Below are 15,098 nucleotides of genomic sequence, written 5' to 3'. Positions count from 1 at the left end.
GCAGACACTTATCAACATTCCTCTGATGCTGGTGGACTGGAGATTTACTGTTTTTTACGTTTTTCTGGAGTACATCTCCTTATAAACTGACTAATAACAATTCTTGATCATGACTAAAATGTAAGTAATTCTCGACTTTTAGGTATCTGAAGAGGGGAGGGCGCTTATAGGGACATGGGCGCTTATTGGGTCAAATACGGTAGTTGAGATCTATGGCATTGACATACAAGAGGCCCATGGACCTTAACAGTCATCTGACATACCTCATAAACAACCTGCAAAAAGAAATACATAAATCCAGAAACTGTTTGCCTTTAGGGACTCTGAAAAAATCAACTGCTTGAGGATAAAACTTCTGCATGTTACCCAAGACAGCAGGTGAACTAGTACAGATAAGGTTTCAATAGCTTACTCAGCAGAGAAAGTAAACAAAAATACAAATTGGATTTCAATTGCTTACTCTATACAGAAGGTGACCTAATACAAATTGGATTTCAATAGCTTACTCTATAGAGAAGGTGAACTTATGCAAATTGGGTTTCAATATTTCACCCAATAGAGAAGGTGAACTAGTACATATTGGGTTCCAAAAGCTCACTCTATAGAGAAGGTGAACTAAAACGAAATAGGATTCAATTGCCTATCGAATAGAGAAGGTAAATAATACAAATTGGGTTTAAACAGCTTACTCAATACATAAGGTGAACTAGTACTGATTGGGTTCCAAACTCTTACTTAATACATAAGGTGAACTAGTACAGATTGGGTTCCAAACACTTACTCAATACATAAGGTGAACTAGTACAGATTGGGTTCCAAACACTTACTCAATACATAAGGTGAACTAGTACAGATTGGGTTCCAAACACTTACTCAATACATAAGGTGAACTAGTACAGATTGGGTTCCAAACACTTATTCAATACAGAAGATTAACTAGTACAGATTTCCTTTCAACAGCTTACTCAATACAGAAGATTAACTAGTACAGATTGGGTTTCAACAGCTTACTCAATACAGAAGATTAACTAGTACAGATTTCCTTTCAACAGCTTACTCAATACAGAAGATTAACTAATACAGATTTCCTTTCAACAGCTTACACAATACAGAAGATTAACTATTACAGATTTCCTTTCAACAGCTTACTCAATACAGAAGATTCACTTATACAGATTGGGTTTCAACAGCTTACTCAATACTGAACGTGAACTAGTACACATTGGGTTCCAACAGCTTACTCAACAGAGAAGGTAAACTAGTACAGAACGGGTTTCTATAGCTAACTTAATACAGAAGGTTAACTAGTACAGATTGGGTTTGAACAGCTAACCTGATACAGAAACAGAAGATGAACTAGTACATATTGCGTTTCAGTAGCTTACCTTTGACAACAGATTGTTTAGTTCATAGGGATGAAGTTTCTGAACTTCCCCCAGTTGTTCAGCTGCCGACTTCCTAATCAGTGGTGTAGACCCAGTGTCAAGAAGCAGAAACAATCTGTCTAATCTGCAATCAAATAAAAATGGTTCAAGTATCAATTAATCTGTCAATCAACTCAACTATGCTGAGTACCTAATGGTACCTTGTTTTATCAATCAAAGCAAAGAATATGAACATATAAATTGGCATTTCTTTTGAAAATTTAACTTAGACCTTAAATGATTTGAAATACTAAACAAGAAGGGTGTTGGACGTATACTTTTAAAAAATTACCCGAAAATTTTGAGGTGGGATGATGATGGTGGGGGGTTCCTCATAACTCATGAGCTAATAAATATATAAATAGCAGTTAGTAATGGCAAGCTTGTGTAATGTTATTGAACTATCAAGTTATATTATCTTTCTAGAAAGGCACATATTACAAAAGTAACAAAAAAAAACTTACTGACACAATATGGAAATCACATAACTAAAATAAATAAGATAATAACAGTCAGCCAGCAGATGCAAACCAAAGTGACATACTTGTCAAACAACAATCAATTCACCATTGTATTTTAGTCATCTGAATACACTTTTTAAAATAAATATTGTAATATAATATGTTACCTGCATGCATATTACTAGGTCCTAACTACTGAAAATTACCAGAAAAAATTATTACTGATCTTTTTTTTTTTTTTACAAAAGTCTGAAGTACAAGTAGATATGCAATAATGTACAATTCACATTAATGTCATTTGGTCTATCTATTAACATTGTATATCCTATATGAAACTTCCTACCAATTAACACTAGATCATGTATGTAAAGTGTTCTGTACAACATTTACTTGTGTTTGGTTTATCAACTTTTTTATCATTTCATTTGCTTTTTATTTAGGCCATCACTTTAATAATCTTTTTCTGTTAATTAGATTTAAACCATACTTAAACTACATGTACTGTAAAGTCATATTTGTTGGAAATTTCTTTTCATCAATTTTTTGGGTACTCTATAATCTAAAAAATGTATATGTCCATGAACAACATGTATCAGTAGATAATCTAGTGTCCTGCATCTATGAATACTATCTAAACAAAAAAAAACAAAAAAAAACAGAAAAATTGGGCTCCTTGAAAATATATGATCTTACCACACCCAATTTTCAATCTGAAGTCAATGTGTATTTAATTAATTTTTTTTCCAAATGTTGATAAACATTTTTCCAAAAGGTTTGCTTTTATACATATCAAATGCTTTACCCTCCAACATCTGGAGTTTATCTTAACACATTTTAGTCATAGAATTTTAATTTAACTCAAAATCAATCAAATCAAAGCAAAATATGAATAGGCAAAAGATTTATGCAGAGACCCTTGACAAACCATAAACAGAATAAGACCAGGTGTTCTGTTATCAATGATAACTGCCTTGCTACTGTACAAATGAAGAGGGAAAATTGGTGTATATTCATTTTTCCAGTGCTCCAGATAAGGCGTGCATACAAGTATTTTCCTGCATGATCTTTAGAAAAAAATGACAAGCTGAGCATACAAAAACACATGAAAAAGTGCGTACACATAAGACTTGTTAAGTTGCAAGTAAATACATAATGTACGATGATGAAGTCGGCCGTGAGGTGCCGGAGAATACCGAAACAGTAAACTGGTCTTCAGCGGTGAGGTCTTACATATCATGATATGCTAGTCTGTGAGAAAATATACTAGGAACTAGTCCAATATAATAAAAAGGTTCACTTCGGTCTCAACACCCAAGTCAAACTCCTCCAAAGTGATCTCCCTTGCATGCTCGCTTTGCAAAAGAATTTCCTCTGATAAGGGGAGGTAACTACTGCGGATTAGTTTGCACCAGAGTGTGTCTTCGTACTCTATTAGCGTAACTGTAATAAAATCTCAATTGTCCCAATTTCAAATAAACTGTTGCACGAAATTGCTTATATAAACAGGCAGTACACTAAAATGCTCGCTGTGTATTTCAAGACATGGGTCAAAATTCACATGACAAAAATATAGACAGGAGAGAGGCTAGTCTCCACTGGCAGGACCCCCACTCGCTCTGGTTTTTGCTCGAGCAAGAATTTCTCAACTCTTGTTTCAACTTTATGAAATATAACAAGTTTTTTATTTTAGAGAGAACAAGAATGTGAAGTTTCATCAATATCTTGCTCAGATGATGATATTAAATTATTTAGAACTGTGTACATGGTTACTAAGGAAGAAATGCCTGCTGAAAAAGTTACAGGCCCTGAATGGTGTGGAGATCAAATACAAAAATATTAGTTGGGATAGTTTGACAGAAATTCAGAACTGTTTGAAAGATTCTATACTGTAGGTGAAGAGATTGCAGAATCTAATTTATTTGCAATAATGCTTGATGAAAGTACTGACCTAGCAGTGCAAAAGCATCTGGCCATGTGTTAGGTACGTAAAAACGGCAAGGCAGTTACCAAATTTCTAGCAAATGTGAAAGTGCCTAATGGTAGAGCTCACACCATTTTTAATCACTTGATTCAATGCTTAGATAGTCTTGGTTTGGACAAGACAAAGGTAGTATCTCTGGCCACTGACAGAGCTGCAGTTAGGACAGGGAGAAAGACAGGTGTAGGGGTACAAATCAAATCCAAAACCTCACCTTTTGCAACTATGACCCACTGTATAGCACACAGGTTGAATCTGGCAGTGACAGATAGTATCAAGAAGTGTGAAGTTCTAAAGCAGATGAAAGAGAAGTTCAACTCCTTATACATTTTTATGAGTGGATCAAGTGTAAAAATTTAACAGCTCTCTGCAGTCCAAAAACTACTGAATGAGCCTGTTCTGGCCATCAAAGAACCCCACAGTATCAGAAGCTTGGGACTTAGAAATGCTGTTGCTGCAGTATTTGAGAGCTAGAAGTCAGTCTTGAGTACATTGTCATATTTGCAGGAGAGGGGAATTCAGTGGCATCTGGTTTATTCAAGTACTCTCAATACAAGACCATTTTGCTTGTTAGACATCCACAATACCATTGCTATGTTGAGTTGCCAGCTGCAGTCAAACACTCCTGTTCAGTGAGATTCAGCCTTTGATGGATGGGACCATCTCAAAGTTGGAATCTTTCCATGAAATGGATGGGGAAAGTCTGAGCAAAATCAAAGCAGATATAGATATTAATGACAATGAGGCCAGGTTCAAAAGTGAGAAGTTGAGAAAATATAGCCCAAATATTGACCAAGAGTTTCAGAGCTTGAGAGACACCTACCTGAATTCTCTGAAGAAGAATATCAGGCACAGGTTTTGTAAGGAAGACAGTGATATTTTCAAGGATATTGGTGTTCTTCTTGAACCAATCACAGCTAACAGTGTTTCAGCAAAAGAAGTCCTGGAATGTGTTTCAGACTTTTACTATACAGCCAAACAAACAAAGCTAGGAATAGGTGATCTGGTTCATGGATACAGAGAAAAAGTGCAAGATGTTGACAGTCTGTTGGATAGGGGTAGACTAGAGTAGGAGTGGCCAGTTCGGAAAGGGATGATAGCAAGGACATATAAAGAGTTGTCAACAGAGAGGCTATGCCTTAGAGTGATAACTGGTCACAAAGATTTGATTCCAGAATTTTCTAAGTTGTGCAACATTGCACTTTGCTTTAATGTTACAAGTGTGGAGTGTGAGAGAAGCTTTAGCTTGCAGAACAGGCTAAAAAGCAGGTACAGGTGCTCATTAAAAGGCAGAAAGTGTTGAAATACTGTGAGAAAGAGCTTGAAGCATTTGACTTCACCAAACCTGTCAAGATGTCGCTTGCAGAGAAGAGACAGCGTAAGGCTAGGCTGATGCAGGGGTACAAGCCTAGGGTAAAAGAGGGCCCAGCCATCAGTAATTAATAACTCTTTGACACACTTTACTGTTCAAAAGTTAATTGTTACTTCAATTATTCAGTTATCAAGTTTTCTTTGAACAATCATCGTTGAAAATACTACACTGAAAGGAGTTCTATCCTAAGTTTCAAGTGATTTAAATTTAAATTGCACAGAATTACAACTAAACGACATTTTATACATAATGGTGGAGGTTTCTGGTTGAGAAGAATGCTTCATACAGTTAAATGTTCACTCTATTGTGTTATGTAAAGACTTTCAGCATTTAATTTTGGTTTTCAGCATTGAAGAACAAAATCTGAGAGTACATACTCATTGCATGCAAATATTATCTGGAGCACCGTTTTTCATTCTGAAGTGGTCAAAAATACTGGCCTTAAAGTTCGACTATCTTTCTGCATACTTTAATAATTATAATAAAAATCTACATCATTCCTAAAGCCAGAATTATAAATATACACTCAAATTACATGTATCACAATAGTGTATATAAATCATCACCCGAGGTTATTCCAATAGTATTCAAATTGTCATGATTGTCAAGGAGTCACTCCAAAAGACTACATGCAGCACTGTAAACTTGACATCCTGAAACATTCTTTTGCTTTGAGTGTGGTCAAAATATGGAACAATCTTCTGGAGTATATTGTACCTGCACCAACAGTTAACTCTTTTAAAAATAGATTAGATGAACACTGAGCAAATCAAGAACTGGTATTTAATAATAAACCAGAAATTCTGTAGCTCCTGGATAATGATAATCATTATCCTTGTATCACTAAGACTGGTATAGAGGATCGTAACAATCCTGCACTGGTAATAAACTAAACTAAGCTAATTTCAGGAAGTCTTCATGGCTATTAGTGGCAGTTTCATGTTTTTCATTCAAAGTTATCCTGCCTTAATTCATATTCACAGTAACTGTCATCCTCTTTACATTAATTAAGACATGCAAGTTCATTCTTTAGTTATTAATCATTAATAAATGCACCACACCATAAAAATTCTCATAAATTATGGAAAATACATGCAGTGAAAGATTTTGAACTTTTCATTTCTTTTCAAATATGTTCTTATAATTTTATAACCAAATTGTTCAAATCTGTTTTTTCCACTATAGAATACACTTAGAACTTTTCATCATTTATACATCTATGAATATTGTTGTCACAACTCCAAATCAAATTTTGTCATAAGCAGTTAGTGCAGACATCAAAATTAATTGCAGTTATGTAGTTCATGTACAGAGACAACCAAAACTGCTTTACATGGTTGGATTGAAAGGTAAATTCAAATATTGATGCAAAGCATGATCAAGTTTATTCTTTTATACAATAAAAAACATAATTAAATTGAATCCTCTCTGTGCCACAACAAAAAATGCCCAGAATGACAATATCACAACGTTTTCCAGTTATATAACACGAATATCAATATTTCACAATAATTTTGAATCAATTCATTGCTTTCTTTGTAGTAGTTAGAAACCAACTGACTGCTAATAAACTAACAATCATCAATACAACCTCCATGCTGCTAGGTATATGAATTTTAGTATGAGGAATATCAACAAGTACCAAATGAATAAATAAAAAGCTCTGCAATGTTGTACCGTGCTCTGACAATATTACAATTATTTTTATCTTGCATGTAACAAGCGAGTCTAGAGTTACTTTTACAATGGTAACTGCATCAACATTTTACTTTTAAGTTGTGTATTTAGAAATCTTGTGAAAAAATTAAGTCCAATTTGATACACAATTTTATTATTCAGCCATGTTGCTAGATCCCATCTGGGACACCTCAGCACATCCTTTATTTACAACAAAGTATTTTAAAGATTTTACGGCACAGCAACTCCAAAAGTCTGGGATGCTATGAAGGTGGACTTTCAAGATTTTTCTACAGTTCAATTTCTCATTAACAATGTAGCAATGTCATCTGAACTCACCAATAGATTAAATTAGTTTCATTTCTCAGTGTAGTTTTGGGACAATTGAAACTTCAGATTCTCAAAAAAAAAATGACTGCATCTTGTCCTCATGACTTTAATTACTTCATTCATTTCAGATTTCATTCACAGTCATAAATACTTTAAATATCAGATTTTTCCCCCGTCCCTCCTTGAGAAGAGATATTTTTGGAGTAAAAATGACATATTTGAGTGAATTTTGAGAAATGGAAGAATTTACAATTTTTTTGCACTATCCTTCAAAATAGTGCATCAATATTTAAACAATTGCAATCACTCAGGCTCAGATGGATACCATTCCATCCTCGTACATAGACATGTCATATGCCACATTGTCGTATTGTGAGCATAAGTAGGACTGAATAGGAAGTCTTAAACTCAACCTAGGTCTTGTTTGCAATTTTGACAATTGGTAATACTGAAAACAATCCATTTTCATTGGAATAATATAAATCTTGAAATTGATGCTGCCATAAAGGTATCACTCGTGAATTAAAACGAGTCAGTATTTTATCTACATGTACATCTCGTATTTACACGCCGGATGTTTTCTTCAATTCGTGAGTCATAAGGAAATCTGTTCATGTGTATCCCATTGTATACGTTGCACAAAATCTGCATTTGACAACAGCCTGAACAGGAAGCTGAACAGCTGAAGGATGCATTTTAGTTCTTACATTGAATTAATTTATGGACAAAGGCTACTACATAGTGATCGTCAATTAACACTTGTATGCACACAATCATTAAAAGAAAAATGTAAAATGATTTTAAAATGAAATCTAACCTTGTCGACATTTTGGACGGTTCATCTGTTCGTTAGAAAACACAGACACCATACAAAACCAAATATTCCACATATGGTCCACCAAAATCTGTAATCTTAAAGAGTGACAGACGTCGGGAGCGCTAAACTGGGTCATAAGTCAGTCCAGGAGCATTTTGAGTCATGAAACTTGAATGACACAACGCGAATGCATGAAGACTCAACTTTGTAGAAGCACACTCGTTCAACACGCGGTTCGGGGTTACACCAAAATCAGGATAAAAAGTGATGTTAAAAGTACCAAACCGAAGAGCAAAAGTATCTAAATTAAGGCAAATGAACGGTAACAATATTGTGGCACGGTCCAGGCGGTTGTTGACAGCTACAAAAGACACATTTGTGCATTTTTTCAGAAAACTTTTGAGTCGTTTGCCCTCAACGAGTTGTGTTTTTATACTGACTGCCATTTTGTACATCGTGCCTAAAATAGAGAGTATGGTTCTCTTTGATTGGTCAATGTGTCAAGTATGCCGGGGCGATAAACCAATCAAATCATAACCAAAATTCAATAGGAAGTTGGGCCCCTATTATAGCTCAGCATATGACGAAGTGCCTAATTTGTATTGTTTTAAAGTATTTTTGTGTGTGCACACAAGTAATATTTTTGTTTTGTACATCATTAAATAAAAAATTGTAATTCTTTTCTTTTCAACAGGAAACTAACATATCTATTGGCAATGTGTGTATCGTAAGGGAGGTAACTCGTATTTCTTAAAATATCTGTACTTATTTATGGATTTTGAAGATAAGAAATTTGGTATTTTTATGGCAATTGAAAGTGCAGCAAAACACAAACATTTTATACGGGGATTTTTACCATATCTTCTCGTTTTACGTGCTAAATTTTAGGCATATTTAGTGAGAAACCAGTCGAGCTCATAGTTTCGACTCTCCTTTATAATGGCTAAGAATTTAAGCGTTTAAAAAAATCTTTTACGATGTTTCAAAAAAAGATAAATGGATAAATAAATAATGAGTTCAAAAAATAAATTCCCATCTTCTGCGTGAATAGCCCGGATATCGCAGCTTTTCTGAAATAATTTCTAACCTATGTCAATGAAATGAAAATACACAGGTATGTCTTGTCCATTTACGTCACTGAACCGTAAATAATTTAAATCCAAACAACTAACAAGATCGTATTGAACAATCCACCACTTTTCCTTTAGAAAACATATGTTCTTTTTTTATACAGAAGCATGAAGGCTTGGTTAAGAAATTGTTTTCCTTTACATATAGAACAGAAATGTGTTCAATATATAATTTGCCCAGTATTATATTGTAGTGTCATCTGCCTAAAATTCACATTTCGTCGATTTTTGTCATATTTCTTTCTTTATTTATATGTCTTGTTCTGATATTTATTTTTCTTTTGTTTTTTTTACAGGGGAAACCAGAATTTAAGTTTTGCAATTTCACCGTTACATCTATTATCAAATGGTTACTTTTTATGCAGTTGAATCACCACCTCGTATTACATGTTTCACTTTCGTACTATTACACGTACTCCACTTTTAAGTATGAACTTTAAAAATTCATGAAAAAAACCATAACGAGATTCATTTTATTGTACTGCAAACTATATATGTTTAACTTGGGATCATCCAAGGACGTTTGTTCTGCTTCTTTAATCTGCTTTAAGTAGAAATAACTCAACATCTTTATTCTAAACTTACCATATACGCTATTATTTCTATTACTTTTTTGTTGTAATCCCGAATCTGTCATATAGGTAATATGATGTATTTTTCAAACGCAATTTTTATCCGCTTTATTTGCCCGGTACGCACCACCTCAATCACATCTCGGTTCGAAGTATGGAACGCTCATATTCTTCTCTATGTTTGAGTTGATTAGTATTCATTCTAAGAAGGATATTAGCTATAAAGGCTCGCCCTACAGGATGGACGAAATTACCTTATAATAGACGTGAAACCAATAGATGAGTGATATGAACTTCGCTCTGTTATTATATCTTAATGCAATAATTTCACTGTTACATATATTTTTCAAATTACTACTTTTTATATACTTGAATCACCACATATTTGATGTTGTACTAAATACAGTGTGTACAGGCATTGATGAAAATACAATATGACCCGATGGTCTTATCTATACAAGTAGAAATGGAGAGAAAATAACTTTCTAGCGTCATACGTGATGATTGAAACATACATGTAATTGAATTTGCCCGTCCCATCATTAGCTGGACCTTCTTAGGGCTCCATAGAGCGCGCCACTGGTCGGTGGTCATAGCTGTTTGTTATTGTCGCAGCAGTCGATAGAAATATATTTTTCACTCGTCTTGCTGCATCACGTAAGGCATAACTTGTGATGTCTCCTTCTATCCTCCTTCTTTCATTATATTCAGATGGAAGCACCATCTGCTTACCATTTTGCTGCCCATATAAGTTCCATTCGGTCTTCCTATATGACCCGTAGAAGTTGTAGACCTCCTGCTGCCGAATTCCAGAATCAGACACAATGTCTTGCATCCGTGATGTTGACATTTTTTACCAACTGCGGGTACTCATATCTCTCTCGCTCGTTTGCGTCGTCCAACTTAATTTCCCTATGATACTGTCATGAGCGTTCAACCATCTTTACCTGCTTGGAAATGCGTGACCACAGCACATTATCTGGGCGAAGTGGTGTTGAATCCAGCTTTGCTGGGAAACTTATTTCTGATGTATGCGTGCCCTTATTTCAAGGTCTCCTGTTATGACCATGCCGTTTGCGTCTAGACTGTCCGTCCTGCCTACTCAAGATTTCATGATTTTGATAAATTTTGATCCTTTTCTTTCGTCTGGCACAGTCGAAGAGTTTTACTATTTCTTGAAGCACCAATCTATGCTTCCATGTATTTTTGTTATATGTCAGTGTAACATAGTATGGTGTAAGAAATTGTCCCTCAGGAATATTTTGACTTCGATATTTTCGATCGTAGCTTTGATTTACCTTTAAAGTAGGACTTGGTTAGCCTACCTGAACTAATAGGATTATCATCATTGTACGTTTCACGTCTTAGTTTTAAACATTATACCTTGTTCTCATTTGAGAATGTGACATTATCCACATGGATTCACCAGGATTTACAAGACGTAACCCTTTCAGAACATCTGGCCATATTCTATTTGTACTTATTCGGAGCCTTTCTTTCATGTTAATCTTATTTTTGTTCATAGTTTGCGATATTTTCATCGAATTTGAGTCTAAATTACGATTCTGTTAACAGGTTGGCAATTTCTTTGTAATATTTGTTTACATGTGTGTTTTCTTCCATGATAAAGTTTGGTGACAATTACTATAAATGTGTGAGTTGTTATTCCCTTTTGACATTGTAATGAAGTTAAATACACCATTCATTACCCGATGTATGAGCCATACATATACATGGTATCAAGAAATAGCGCCAAGATATTGTTGAATAGTGTCAGAAAATAGACAGTGTATATATCTATATCGGACTCTCGTGACATAGTGATATTGAGGAAATGTCGATCTGTACTTTAGAAAACTATGGAAAATGTCTTGTAAATAAAGAAGCCAGATATGTTTTAAGTTGTCTGATAAGCATTCCATACGATTGTTCAGGATTGTTACATGTTTTCTTCTTCAGAAAATATAAGTTGATGTGTGAGCGAATACATGTCTTTGTCATTTCACATTGTTTACCATTTCAATAGCAAAAATACTAGTAATTCAAATAGATACCGAAGAACTCATTGTACTTTGGCTTGTATTTCAAATATATTTAAAAAAAAAAAAAACTTATTGTATTGGTATTTGATCATTGGCATAAATATCATTAAGGGAATCAACTTAACTTTCTTTAAAATGTATGTTCATAATCTTTAACTGCCATTTTATGGACATATGCATGCATATATTAAATAAAAGTACCCACGGAATCAACAAAAATATCCCCCCCCCCTTACTCCTTCTAGAAATAAATCATTTTACACAATATACAGAATATGATCTTTTTGCTGTCACACTACAATACTTGAAATTCTTTCTACTTCGTACTGTTGTTGTCGAGTGGTATTGTGGTGCGAACAGCAATTAAAATGAGCTACACTTTCTTGAATGGTGACTTAGGTATATTTTTCACGATAAAAATATACGTTAAATTGCCTTGTTTAATTTAGGGAACACAGAAACGTATCTGACAGATATAGATTTCAGAACCAAATTAAGATATTGCAGCTATTATCAGCATTCATTTATGTCTGTATGCACGAAAACGGAGGTTCATACACATAATACAAAACATAATAACATTTCATTTCAAATCTTTTAATATGAAAAGGAAGTAACAACTTTTATTGTACAACAATAACCGATTTCCGGAGCGAGTCCTCCAAAAGAAGAGAGAAATATACTTAAAAGATTGTACAAAAGACACACAAGTGAATAGCACCTTTTGGTAGAAATTTAGAAAAAAAAAATACAAACGGCATTATACAAATGTTTCTCATTCCAGAACCTATCATATTATGTAATAATGAGTAATGGTAATATATAACTTAATCATGTCATATTATCTACTGATTTAAAAATTTACACAAAACAAAACGAAAGTTACACCGAAGATAACCGAATATTAATTTGTTACATCTCAAATAAGATGATATTGACAAGAACAGATATCCCATATACATATCAAAATATATTTCATTAATGAATCAAGGTAGCCATATGTTTATATATATATATATATATATGCCATTACTTACTTGGATTAACGATTAATGATGAGATTACAAGGAATATATGTACTTACAAGTACATCGAACATGTCTAAATATTTTTTTCTTATTTGACTACACTATCATTTGAAGGCGTGTGTAAGAATTCATCTTTCATCGTATATTTCGAGATTGTTTTTGTTGAATACAATGCTATTAGGTTGGTTAGAAGGATTGCTTGGAATAAACAAAAACCTTAAAAATAGTATTAGCGCAAATTGATGATATAATAGTGTTACATGCCACAGTGTCTGTAGGGATATACAGTCACATAGCGTAGTCAAAAAGACACTATTCATTAACGTTTGATATGTGTGTTTACATTATATATTTGTACTTTGTGATGATGCGGTGTAACACTTTCTGTATAGTCCGTGCAAACATCAATTTTCTAAACAACCTAAATTTTCCTTTGAAGGCGTTCTTGGTACAATGGGCACATGCTCTTGAAAGCGATAAGCATAAGAACACTAATCTTATGCGTACATACACATTTCTCAGTTTTTCTCTGTATTTTTTTATGTTGCCAGAAAGAATGTGACATGAAAAACATTATATACATTTTCAATCAGAAGCGTGTGTGTTCAAAAACAACCATATTTGATAAAGCTTAGAATGCACACAGTAACAAGAACCTTTTTCGAATTTGAAGGTAAGACTTAATTATATTTTTGGAGTAAGAATGATGTATAAGTAGTTTCCCCTTATACAACTGTCAAGTTTCAATAGATATAAGAAATTGTGATAGTTGCACAAATAAGAATAACAAAGGCACACTAGGTAGATAAATCAGACTTGTTTTATGATAGTCACCAGGAAAGAACAGAGCCTGTCCAAAGCTTTGTCGTTCATGCCACACATATAAATGCCCTTGGACTTGAGGAAGGCTATGTCCACAATGACCCCAAGCTGGCGATACTGGCCTCCGACCAATAGTTTCTCACTCGGTTGGGATGGGAGGGCATGGTACTCCTTGTGGTGAAGAACGACAAGGGCCACCGAACGATCACCTTGCATCAGAAAGCATAACAGCAAGTCTAATAATGATTATATCTACGTCTTCACCTTTATAGTTATCATTCATAAATGCGGCAAAAACAAAGTGTTTATAGTTAAATGGCTCCAAATTCATCTTAAAAGAAAAATTTATCTTAATTTTTTCCTTACTGTGTATGCAGTATTCTGAAGTACTAGAAACACGCAACATAATTCCTAGCTTAAATCAAACCAGTTTTTTTATTAGATTTATTGCAATTTTTTTCGAGGGTTTAAAGTTTTGCAATTTTACCGATAAATCGAGGCATAAAGGATACATTTTTAACGAAAGTCCAAATTGGACAATAGTATTGTGCATTAATGTAATTTTCAAGTTTTCGCTTTCAAAATAACAGTCTTTAGAATAAGTGACATTTCGGAACTGAAAAGATTTAAAACAGACAACAAGATAATTTGATGTCTACCCGTTTGTTGCGTCCTCTATATATGCTAATACTTGATATTCAGTTAATCACCTGACTTGGCTTTCTTACATTTGACGGTTTGCAATGCATGATGGACGTCAGTGCCTAGTCTGGAGGCGTTGATACACAGGACAACCAGAGGAGTGTTCGTTAAGAGGTGTTGGGGATCACTGCAATGCTCAACTCTAATTTTGACACCTCGTGACTCCATTTGAAGCGACAACATGGCACTGAGTTCTGATGATACATCGTCAGCATAGTTTTTTTGAATTCCAGCGAAGAAATACACTGGAACTTTACATGGAGATATTTAAAATGATTTAATTTGTATCAGTGTATTGGTCAATAGATTTTTAAATCTTTGCAGATGTCTACAAGATGTACTTTAAATCACTTATGTTTTGCATGGGATTTATTATGCGAGGAGAGTCAATCAATTCAAATCCATCGCAATTATTTGTACGAAAATAACTCTGGATGTCAGACATATTGATTCCGTTACCGATACCGGAGGCTTGCTGAGTCTTGGTCTCTAACAGTTCATCATCGCGAATTTAACGGCATTTCTGGATCATCGTGAAATCATGTTTTCGCTAATATGTCTGACCTTGCAAGTTCGCGAAAATAAGTATTCGCAAATTTTAAGTGATTTACAGTATATATTGTAACGCAAAACATAAAATATTACTTCAATACACAATATAATACATTAAAATTTATACAGTTAACATATAATGCTGATCCCTTATACAAATGATATATCAATGCATAGACGTACAGTGTAAG

The 15,098-nt window shown here is 34.1% G+C and overlaps 1 protein-coding gene across 2 annotated transcripts in view; it reads right to left on the bottom strand.

Annotated features, from left to right (window-relative positions):
- The window catches only part of LOC132550589 (TATA-binding protein-associated factor 172-like), a 55,655-nt gene extending 47,427 nt beyond the window's left edge, over nt 1–8,228 (bottom strand). For both annotated transcript variants that reach the window (XM_060214679.1, XM_060214680.1), the window contains exons 1-2: nt 8,060–8,228; nt 1,386–1,509 (exon numbers count right to left, since the gene is read on the bottom strand). In XM_060214679.1, coding sequence (XP_060070662.1) covers nt 1,386–1,509; nt 8,060–8,070 — 135 coding nt within the window. In that variant the 5' untranslated portion in view covers nt 8,071–8,228. The remainder of the gene's footprint in view (nt 1–1,385; nt 1,510–8,059) is intronic.
- Nucleotides 8,229–15,098: the final 6,870 nt, after the last annotated feature.

Source organism: Ylistrum balloti, unplaced genomic scaffold (genome assembly GCF_031769215.1).
Source record: "Ylistrum balloti isolate Yb309-2 unplaced genomic scaffold, AGI_CSIRO_Ybal_v1 Utg370130, whole genome shotgun sequence".
Classification (NCBI taxonomy): Eukaryota; Metazoa; Mollusca; class Bivalvia; order Pectinida; family Pectinidae; genus Ylistrum; species Ylistrum balloti.
The sequence above is the reverse complement of the archived record's forward strand: the minus strand, read 5'-3'. Positions and strand labels throughout refer to the sequence as shown.